Here is a 12038-nt window from a genome sequence, read left to right on the forward strand (position 1 = left end):
AAAAACCCAGAATAAAGACTTTCACACACGCATCACACACATGACACACAAGATAAAGTGTGACCACATGACCAGCGTCGGTCAATAGTGAGCGTACGTTCTGACGTAAAACCCAGAAGCGCTGCACTGTTACACAACGTGAACTCACTCAGAGGCCCACACAGAAGAAAATGAATAGTTGAATAAAGTCGTTATTTTTGTCGTTTTTTTGCACACAAAAATTATTCTTGTCGCTTGATAAACTTAAGGTTGAGCCACTGTAGTCACTTGGACTATTTTAAACATTGTCTTTACTAATTTTCTGGGCAGGCAAGTTTCAACTACATAGAAGTGAGACAGCTCTCAGATTTCATCAAAAATATCTTAATTTGTGTTCCGAAGATGAACGAAAGTCTTACAGGGTTGGAACGACATGAGGGTGAGTAATTACTGACAGAATTTTTGGGTGTATTATTAGTTTAGCAGGCAAACCTGTCTTTAGAAACCGAAAAATATTTTATACTATTCAAACGTAAACATGACCTGTTCTATCTATCACAAGAAGGATGGAGAAAAATATTAATGAAACAATATTTCTGTCTCCTTCAAAAATGTGATATTGCAACAAATAATTGTAGTACATATGAGAAATCTGGAAAACACATGTCTCCCTTTAGATGGACGTACTTAAGCTACACTTCTTGTATACGGTAATAAAGTATAAACACAATAAAATGTTCACTCAACAGATCATTACTGCTGGAAAACGTGCTGTACTCTCAGAATAGAGTAATAGCTTAAATACTGTCACTATAAAAAAAAAACAAGAAAAGTAAAAGTTTTTTTCTAACAAAGTGTTGGCCTAGATTAGAATATTAGAGAGACTTGATTGGACTAGATTGAAGGTTATAAGCCTTGTAGTTAAGCTAGGACAGTATGACGAGAGATGTTGAATGATGTTGGTCTTTCTATGTGCTATCTAAGGTGTTCAGACTGGCTGCTATAGGCAGTTGCTTGGGTGTTCAAGGTGGTTGCTCTAGTGTTGCTAGGTAATTGATAGGGCATTGCTAGGTTGTCAGGGTCTTTTGGCTGGTTGCTATGGTGCTGTTATAGATAGATAGAATAATAGATCTAAGATAAATCTAGGCCAGTGCTAGGGTGTTCTGATTGGTTGCTAGGGCGTTGTTAGGTGTGAGATAGATAAGTTTGAATACTTTGGGATGGGGACTGACATCGAAAACAGAATTTTGTTTCATTTATTTCATATTATTGAAGAAATGATGCAGAGCTGAGCTGATGCAAGACAATAAAATATTCCTCTTCACAGTGCAAGAGAAATTATGGATCATAAATGAAACAGCTGAAGAAAGGTTTCGTTGTAATACATTGCATCATCTTCAGAAGTACTTTTGCAGCTTTCACAGAAAATAAAGTCCTATCCAGACGGTGAGGAAAACAAAAGGGATGCTGCATCCATGCACAAATATCCAAACCTCCCAATCTGTTAAGCAAAGATTCACAGACAGACAGACAGACAGACAGATACTGTAGATCGAATACTGTATGGTATATACTGTAGATGGATGGATGGATGGATGGATGGATAGTCGGGCCAAAGTGATCATACTTAAAGTCATCTAAATTTAGAGCAAGAACACACTGAATCTTTAAAGATCTTTCACTGTCAGTGCCCATTCAAGGACATTGAACTCACTGCATGATTACTAAGTAGTTGACCAGAAAATTGTCATGTTCAAATTGTGTCCAGATGCCCTTGCATTATGGTGAACCAGATGAAATGGCACTGCTTTGAGAATGTGCTGGGATGAACTTGAGAGAGAGAGAGAGAGAGAGAGAGAGAGAGAGAGAGAGAGAGAGAGAGAGAGAACAAAAATGAATAGATGGGGCTTTTCCTCATGCACTTATACTCTCTGCAATATTGAGAATTGAACCTGTCTGTTGAAAAGACATTTTCTAAGTTTCCACAATCTGTCACAAATGTATCTGACAGTTTGTGTTCACATTTAGTATTGCTTCAAAATTCAGCAGGGTATGTATAATTGTGCAATGCATTGCACAACAATATTAGATCATTTTGAACAGGCAGTCTATCACACTCATGTCCAGATTAATTTTTCATTCCTAAAATCAACTGGCAATTACATTCGGTTGATTCGGCTCCTTGGACACCCTTCATTTCACGTGTAATGAACCTCTGTGGGGCCATCAGAGCCTCAGATGTGGTTGATAGTGGAAGGACATCTCTTGGTTTGACTAAAATCACAGCTGCACAATGTGGGCCAGGAAATTCTCTATTAGCTTTTTAAAGCTTTCTGTGGGCCTGTGGAAAACACACTATAATCTAATCTGCCCGTGTGGTTTTGTAAATGTAATTAAAGCAGCCACTGCATGAGGTCGGCGATCTTGATTCTGGAGGTCCAAAGCTCATCTGCTCAGCTAACCACAGGCCCAGTTGCTACAGACAGCAAAACAGCAAACAAATGAAGTAGTAATTATGACTGGCATGACCTTTAATTTACAGATTAATGAAAATCTATTAAAAGAGGTATTTTGAAACCAATGTAAAAGCCTCTACGCATAAATATATGGCTGGCAAAAAAACACAAACACACTCTGAGCTGCCAGTTTGACAGAAAGGCAACGCTCACATCCTTGCGCTCAGGAGCAGAATTAGATATCATTCATACACTCTATCAGCCCTTAGTGCTGAGCCAAACAGTCCCCTGACAGCCAACTCACATGTGTTTTCTGGACAGAGGACAATTCTTCTTTTGTCCTCGTGCATGGACTGCCTTGCTCTGGCTCTTGTTTTAGAAAGCACTATTTTGTGTCTTCTTTCTTGTTTAGCCTAGAAACATTCCTCTTTAGAGATATTTGGTGATTAAAAATGCAAGTTTGCTTTGTCCTTTAGCTGCAGAATTTGATTGGGAGTCGTGGGACAGTTTGTTGTTTGTTTTTCAAATGAAGAGCCCTGCCAACTCACTCCAACTCACTCAACACAGATTGCGATGAAAGGAGAGCCTAATCAAAGAGTTAGTGGTGGAGGTGGTAAAGATTGACAAGGGGGAGGCTAGTTTTTTTTACCTCTTGCTGATAAAGTTTTCTCAAACAGATCAACCAGATTCATTAGGAATTTACAGCCACCTGTCAAGAAGATACAAACTGCTAGAGGAATGTTTTGAAAGGAGGGACTCTTATATTGACATAAACACAAACTCATGAATCTCAGGTCAAAGCAATGATCTATGGCATTTCATTTTACTGTTTTGATGGTCTGACACCATATGCTGTGCTAGGCTTATCATTTTAACATTTGTGTTGGCAATAAACTGGCAGCTTATAGTTACACTATTCTAATTCATATTGTGACGCACTGGTTAAAGAGCTGGATTGGTTACCAAAAGGTTGCAGGTTTGAGACTCATAAAGTCAATGAACCATCACTGCAGTGTAACCCCAGGTTGTTCCAAAGGAATTGTCCCTGTAATAAGTGTACGGTAAGTCATTTTGGATAAACGGATGTCTGCTAAAATGACTACTTACTTGTTTCCAAGGCATTCATTAAAAGGAGGGACGGGAAATCAGACATAACTGTTAGCAGAGTTAACCTACTTTGTTCTTTGGCTACAAAAGAAACCTTTAGTTCCAAATAAACAGACAATTTTAGATTGTTGATTGACTGATCTCTTAAAGCGATAGTTCACCCAAAAATGATGCCATCATTTACTCAAGTTTTTCCAAAAATTAAAAAAGATATTTTGAAGAATATGGGTAACCAAACAGTTGATGGGCCCCATAGTATTTTTTCCCATATATGGAAGTCAATGGGCCCATCAACTGTCTGGTTACCAACATTCTTCAAAATATCTTCTTTTTAGTAGAATAAAGAAAATCATATAGGTTTGGAACAACTTGGCTGAGTAAATGATGACAGAATTTCCATATTTGATGAGCTTTCTCTTAAAAAAAAAAAAAAAAGATTAGATCCACATTAATTTTAAAGCTATAGCCTACTTTAACTGTGTCATCAATTGACAAAGTTTATATTAGTTTAGATATTTACAAGTTAGAGCTATAACAGAGCAACATCTGAGAAATAGATTGCGTGGTTATCATGTCCACTTATACGTGTTGATTCTGTGAGTTCACCTAAAAATATCGTATATCGAGATCAGGATCAAAGCCGGGGTCAGCTCCTCCGTGAATCCCGCCCTACCGTTTAGCCTAAATAAACCGAAAGGAGGGGCTTGTCCGCGACAGAGAAGCCAAGGGTCCCGTGGTGAGCGCTGCAGAGCCGTGTAGTGTGTGTGTGTTTGTGTGTGTGTCAGGTTTCATTCTGAGAGAGACTCAGGCGCGCAGCAGTCAGAGAAACCCGTCAAATGGCACGAGCGAAGCACTCGGACTCCCACTAGAGCCGGACCTCACTGAACCAATATCTCCATGCACTTCAATGAGCAGTATGCCTCTGTTGAGGTCGTTTTGAAGATTGATATTTTCACGTGAAAAACGGTTCAATTACCTGGAAGGGAAACTTTAATCAGTTTATTTGAACACGAACCTGCTCAGCCTGATAAAGTGGTGGATAAATATTAAATTGACTATATAAGCTACGTCTCACAGACATGGAGGACATGAAATCGCTAGTATCACCTCAGTCCAGTCAGGAGAGGACCTGCGTTCAGCATCCCTTCCAAAAGCGCATTTTGACGAACTGGAAGGACGTGTGTGCTATCTGCGTGTGTTTGATCTCGTTTGGAGTTTGTGTGTTGCTTTACCTGAGGACGTCGGATCTGCAGTCCAGGGTGCTCAGTTTGGAAAAGGACCGAGATCCCCGTATCTCCAGTTGGATCTCTCTGGAACAGGTGGAGCCCGTCCTGTGGAGTCGACTGGATCAGATATTAGAGGAGGTGAGCGTGACTTTTATTCTTCAGATAACCTATTATTCTGCGGTTTTAATAATATATACTTTATATATATTTTATACAAGTTATTTGCATGAGTCATGAGTGCGAGGGCAGTGAAAGATATTCTCATGTTTTCCCACCTTGTGTTGTGTCTTAACGTGAGGTAGAAGCGCGTTACTCAGAAAGTTTGAGTAGAGAGACTTTGTGATTGAAGATGAGGAATATATGTCTGGAATTACGTTCAGGTGTGTTAAAATATGAATGTAAAGAAACTGACGAGCTAAGCTCTCAGTCTCCTCACCCTCGTCTAAGTTTGTTTATTGGTCCTCGTTGTTTACGCACTTTCACTGAGCACTTTCAGTGAGCACTTTCGAGCTCTGAAACAAAAGCGCATGCACATGGGTCAAAATAATTATTTTCTGTGCCGTTTTCTTGGGCTTTTGTTTATTTTTGACGAAAAAATAGTAAATAAAAAGTTGTTAATACAAAAAATAATTAGGCCTACTACTAATTTCTAAAACTATCTCTTTACTGACTGTAAAAACAAACTAACTACTAGATAATATGAATTAGCTTATTAGTTGATTATAATATTTCAACCAATTAATGTCATTCAATGTCTCACATCATGAGTAGGAAATGATTAAATCCTGATTATTAAATTACATTTGTTAGGTGCTGTAGCTTTCCAGATGCCAGATCAGACTCTTTTACATGGCTCAAATTTTTCACATCCTATTTAGCATTGCTGTAGAACAAGTGTCTATAAATAACACAATAATACAGCCAAAATTTCCTTCTGCCATTTTGACACATCCATTAGTATAGCTGTCTTAATAAAAGAACACTGATCTGATCCGGTAGCTGCACCTGTATTTTTCACATCTGAGCCAATCTGTTCAATGATAAGCAAATCTGCTACTGTAAGCAGCAAACTATTATTTGCTGCATGCAAAACCTGCTATACACATTGTGTCACCATACGACCACCTGTTTTACATCAACAATCAAGCAGTTAGTGCTCTCACCAGCTTCAGCACTGGCTGAGCGCACGTCATGTGTAAGGATTGAGCCTGAAGTGTTGAGGTGGAGGAAAGTGAGTTATAGCATATACATATATAATATAATATAATATATATATATATATATATATATATATATATATATATATATATATATATATATATATATATATATATATTTATATTCATATTCAGTGCATTGCCTGCGGCCGTGGTTCCTTCACACTGGCCTCTGGTGGATCATCACCTAGCTGCATGTAAAATATTTGCAGTGTTAAAAGGATCTTGGGTAGAATTTTGCTCGATACCATCTCACTATCTGCGGTTCATAAAATAATAGAGTTTGCAGAGAATGATGCAGGTGAATATTAAGTGTGTTTAAAAGACTAAGCAGACTGTAGAGACAGCCAAGTGTGAGTCAATCTGAGGTTGAGTTTGAGTCCAGTTGAGTCATTTACAGATGAATCTCACTGAAATCTTTCAAGAACATGTCAAAGAAAGAATGTTTTGCTTTTTCTTTTGTATTATGACAAGACAATTAAGCATATTTTACTTTTTTTAATCTGCGTAATGCAAAAAAAAAAAAAACATAAAGAATGACAGTATTATTGTAATAAGAATCTAATGAGAATTATCCTTCAGCATAATTTCAATTACAAATAGTAAAATTCCCAGATGCATTACAGTACTGAGAGTTTTGCTGGATAATGTGCTTAATTGTAATGAAAAATAGGCTTATGAATAGGCTATAATAATTTAGTTTTGGTTAATACTTATGGGCCTTTGAAAGCATCCGAAGTTTGTTTATCTCAAGGGTGTTTTTATCAAGGGCATATGCTTCTCATAGAGATATTTACTACTGACATTTCAGCATCACCATAAATTGCATCTATAAGTCTCCATTAAAGGTGAGAAACATATACATTGGAAGTGCCTGTTGAAGTTTAGAAAGGTGCTGATTTCACAATTTATGACAGAATGTGCCAGAATGTCCTTTAGGGGTTTAATCAAGATCTGGTCAGTGGGAAAGTAGCGAAATGAGAGGGAAAGAGAATAAAAGAAATGGAAAGAGAGATAGAGTTAGGCCTCTGGGCACAAAGTCTGTGGGTCTTAGTTGTAATCAGACATTGGAATTGTAAAACGTTTTGTCATCCTTTTCAAAATAGATTGTTAAAACCAGATCAAATACTGGGCATCGAGTTACCATTAAAGCTGGGAGGCAGAGAATGTCCCCTCCCTCCTAACTCATCCCTGCAAGCACTGGGGCATCAGCTGTCTCGTGTCATTACTGCAACCTTACCATTTACATCACGTCATCTTAAAGTCCCCATGAAATCAAAATCGAAGTTTTATGCTTTTAGTATGAATATTTTAGAAAATATAAGCATTCAAAGCTTAGTCTCTCACTTCCGCCAATATGGATCAGTGATTTTGATTACATCACTCTGCACTTCAGCTTCTCATGAGATTTTCTGTCCAATCAAATGCTCTAGAATCTAAAGCGTCCCGCCCCCTGCATTATAAATAGATACTAAAGCTGCAGCTAAAATCGGTCACTTGTTCACACATTTACTATTTTCTACATGGTGAATGGCACATAGTGCACTATATAGGGGACAGGGAATGAATCAGAATGTGAATATGCTTTCCATTGAGGCGATTTGAAGTCTGATTTCACGTTAGTATCATGCGAACCGCCGCTGCGCACACACACAGTCTGCTCCAGTCCAGAGACACGATAGCACAGAGCGGATCATATGCGCGAGTTGGCGCAGACCACAAAAACGTATCGGACCCATTTGAATTCTATGAACAGAATGCTATATTTTAAAACAATAATGGATGAGATTAGGTGGAGAAACGGTTAGAGATTAGGAGGAAACTGTGGCTTTACCGAGCTCAACGGCTCTGGCCAAGCTGTGATATAAACCAAACGCTATTGACTATTTAAAAAAAGGGGAGGAGCTGTTCACTATGTCCAGCCCTGTCTTCCTGATTCAGTCGAAATGACGTCAACACATTGAATAATGCTACGCATTTCAAGGCACTTCAGTGAGCCTTTAAAGTCAGCAAGAAAACTTTGCAAACCATTTTACTTCCATAATTTGATGCATTTTCAAGTCAAATAGTATTTCATGCGAAAAAATGTAGGACAGGACTCAATTTTTACAATTGGTAAATGACTGGATTGTGTAAAGTGGGTGTTGCATTCCAAAAAGTTGTTGAAAAACATTAGGCTATTCGTGACATCAAAGTGGTTTCAGAGGTGAGCAAGTTGTTACTTTTTGATGAAAGATTGCAAAACCTCCCCCCAAAAAATCTCTTTGGAATAACATGCACAGATGAATCATGTGCACAATAAGTCCAGAGAGATGGGTATTAAGAAAGTAAATGGGGTCATTGTTGATTTCATGTTGACTTAAAGAACACCTATTTGAACATAAAGGAACACACCCTAGCAGAATTAAATGCATCAGAAACTTCATGTGCTTCAAAGTGAAAGCTAATAAGTTCTATCTTTTGATCTTGTTCACTGTGCTTCCATTCAATGCAACTCTTCATGCTAACTTTTCATCACTGGTTATTGTTTTCTCAATGTCACGCTGCATTGCTGTTTATGAGAGCACTTAGCTGTAAGTGAAACAGGGTCTTGGAAGCACTTTCCAATGGTTTGATGCAAAAACATATTTTTTAAAAGAGACCTTTTATGTGGATATAACCTGGGAATGCGGCACTGGAAAATCACGAGTTAAAGCTCTGGGAAACTGTTGCGTGTGCATCATCCCTGGACATTGCTCCTGTGGAAAAGCCGTTTACGCACAGCACATGGGTCCTTCCAAACTGTAGTGCATTTTCCACGGCTTTCGTGCTTGCAGAACAAACGTCTGTTGGTTAACCCAGCTGTCACATGTACTGTATATTTTCATCTTAACATTCTTCAGGTTTTCCTTTTCTTCTTAACCTCCATTAGTTTATTTTCTGTTTTAGAATATCTGTGGTGCTGCCGAGTTCAGTAGTGTGGAAAAACACTAGTAGTGTCTGAGAGCGGTCTGTGTAAAGACTTCTCCAGCTGGGAAGAGGCTTTGCCAGTATCAACCAAATAAAGCCCTGGAACGATCGTGGATAATATAAACTGGGGCAAGAAAAATGTCCAATAGCGGCCCCAGAATTATTTAGCTTGTGTGTTTCAATGTTAGATGGGGATGGCGTGACCTATAGTACCACATTGTAGACGTTTGACAAGCTTTACAATTCGGTCATAAATGTAGCCGGTCAGTGATTGTTCTACCATGCAGAAAGTGGGTTTGTCTATTTTAGCTGGGGTTTTGTAAGTTTAGGATAAAAATGGAATAGTAGCTCTGTTTAATGTTACTCATTGTTCTCTAAATCCTGTTTATTTATAGTTAATCGTTCACTTTGATACATTTACTACAATACACTGGGGTGTCCGTCTAAAATGTATGAATTGATTGGTTCCAAATGGTGACCTATGGACACATACATTCTTAATCAAATAACTAATAACACTGCAGCACCTGTCAATGTGACGCTTCCAATAGAGCAAACGGCTCCAGAAGCTATGCAGAGAATTGTGCCTCTGATGATGGTTAAAGTGACAAATTTATATGTTTAGCTTTTGAGGTCAATTAAAAAATATATTTTCAGAGCGTTTTCTTTTGAATTTGAATCTGATTCAAATGTCATTATAATATAGTTTTTTTTTTTTAATGCAGCCTTGATGAGAATAAGAGACTTCTTGCAAAACCATTTAAAAATCTTACCGACCCCAAACTTTTGTATATTCTTGTTTAACTTTTGTTTAATGCTTGATTTTGTGGGAAATGTTTCCTTGAAAACTGAAGACTGAAAACAACAAGGGAGAGGAACAAACTAAAACCAACTAAACTAACTTTTGCATTATACCTTATGTATTACGTGGTTTGTTTCTGCACAGCTGACTTCAATGTCCTGTCTGTTTATTTCCAGAAACTAGCTGCACGTCTACCGAAGATCCGGGCGGCTCGGGATGCACCTCACGGCTGCCTCTGTCCACCAGGTATGCCTGTTAACCCCATGTGTCCCTCCCTGATTGCAACACACCTGGGACGCTGGCTCCGCCTGTTACTTCTGATATGCATTTGAATGTGTGTTGCGGTTAAGCATCTTGAGCTTCCCTTTTGCCTGCAGGTATGAAGATATTTTGTTGCTCCGGCATTAGATAGAGACATGATCCCCGTCGACTAGATCTCATTTCCCATGTAATGTAAATTAGTGAAAAGTGTCTCCTCTCCCCAACCCTTTGCTGTCCACTTGTGCCCTCGGACTGGCATTGCTATTGTGACAGGTGCAGTCATATTTTCATGTGCTGTTGGCAGTCATTGGCTTCACTTAGTGTTCGAGTGGTTCGTGATGCAAGCCGCAGTGTTGGGATGGTGTCATGTGGGCGTTCTTGAGCGCAGGGAACAGTCACAGCGTACACTAATAAGTCACATCCATGTGTTTGACAGGACTAGCCTTGTTCAATATTCATAAAATTAGATGAGATATTTTTTCAGGATTCTTTTATGAGTAGAATGTTTAAAAGAACAGCATTTTTTTTTTTAAATGAGAAATCTTTTGTAACAATATAAATGTTTTTACTGTCACCTTTGGTCAATGAAATGCATCCTTGCTGAATAAAAGTATTATTATTATAAAAATTTTACTTAACTCATGTGACATTGAAAACTGGAGTAATGGCTGCTGAAAAATCAGTTTTGCCATCACATTACATTTTAAATATATTAAGTATGTTAATTACTAAACAATATTACTGTTTTTACTGTTTTGAATCAAATAAAAGCAGCCTTGGTGAACATAAGAGACTTGTTTCAACAACTTAAAATATCTAAATTATTCTTTTAAAATGTTTATGAGCACAAATTAAAATGGCCTACTTGTCCGTCACACTGTTTATAATAATGTGGCTTCTTAGCGGTTACATTTTTACTTGCTTCCCTAACATAAGTGTGTGTGTGTGAATTTACACATCTCTGAGAACCAGGCCAGATGGTACAGACATCTCAGTGTTAATGAGGCTAGTCAGTACTAGTCATTGTTGTGTTAACTGAGTGGGAAGTGACTTCAGACAGCGTAGTGAAACCAGTTTAAGATGGACATGTCGTGGACAGGCACTCGTGAGCCAGGTGTGGGGACCGTTTAACAGCAGGCATCCCAGATGATGGTCGTGTTTGTTGTTGTTTGGTCTTTACTGCTGTGCCGTGGGAGAGTGTCTGATCTCGCAATACAGACTGCGCTTTTACTTCATTTCAACCATTTGATGAAAACCAGGCAAAAGATCAGCAGCATTTTTTTTTGTTTAGCTGAAAGCTGAAGTGACTGTAGATGTAGTGCAATGAAAGCACAGTTTGTACATTGTGCATGTTTTTTTTTATAATGCATGTGTATAAATAATATGTGTATGTAAAGAAGTGTCCACATATATGTGGTTCTCCATGTCGCCAGCTGCCGCTTGTCAATCATTCCAGCACGCAGTGTTCAGATGGCTTCCATTCCATTGTTTATTTTGAGTGCTCAGCAGTGGGCAATAGTCTGTGACTCCTTCATCAAGCGCACACAGTATATGTGTATAGCATTGATGCAATGTTTGAGCTAGAAAAGAGGCATAATAACTTTTCTTTTGGCAAAGGTATAATTGTTTCAATTGTTTGCATAGTTAGCGCCTCCTCTTCCAAGTTCATAAAGAATGCTATGTGTTTGTCGTGTGCAGTTCAGCCCAAGGACAGTGTATTATTATTCTTGGCTCGGCGTGTTTAAGTGATGATGATGTGTGGTGTGACTATCTGTAAGACTTACCTGGTGGTTTTATTAATTCTCTCTCTTCTCTTCTCTGTGATTAGTCTGAGTCTGTACCTTTTGCAGCACTACTACAATCTCAAAACACCTCGCATATGGGCTTGGGGAATGTTTCAACACATCCAAATGAGTTTATTTTTTCTGGTTTTGCAAATCCCAGGGGGCTGCAGAGGTTAAATTCACTCAGCTCGTGTTTAAAAACCCATTTGGCCCATTCGCATTCACTCGGAAATCCTCCAATATTTGTTTTTATGAAC

General features: G+C 38.4%; 1 protein-coding gene across 21 annotated transcripts in view; it reads left to right on the forward strand.

Moving 5' to 3' along the window:
• Window positions 1-4257: 4257 nt before the first annotated feature.
• col13a1 (collagen, type XIII, alpha 1) overlaps window positions 4258-12038 on the forward strand; it is a gene marked incomplete at its 5' end in the record, with an annotated part of 107199 nt that continues 99418 nt past the window's right edge. For 8 of the 21 annotated variants that reach the window (XM_079854474.1, XM_079854485.1, XM_079854490.1 and 5 more), the window contains 2 exons: window positions 4303-4906; window positions 9913-9990. In XM_079854474.1, the coding sequence (XP_079710600.1) occupies window positions 4622-4906; window positions 9913-9990 (363 nt within the window). Of the gene's footprint in view, window positions 4907-9912; window positions 9991-12038 lie in introns of all 21 variants that reach the window. The other 13 variants (XM_079854492.1, XM_079854494.1, XM_079854478.1 and 10 more) reach the window with 5 other exon arrangements.

This window comes from Squalius cephalus (genome assembly GCF_949319135.1).
Source record: "Squalius cephalus genome assembly, chromosome: 21".
In the NCBI taxonomy this organism is placed as follows: domain Eukaryota; kingdom Metazoa; phylum Chordata; class Actinopteri; order Cypriniformes; family Leuciscidae; genus Squalius; species Squalius cephalus.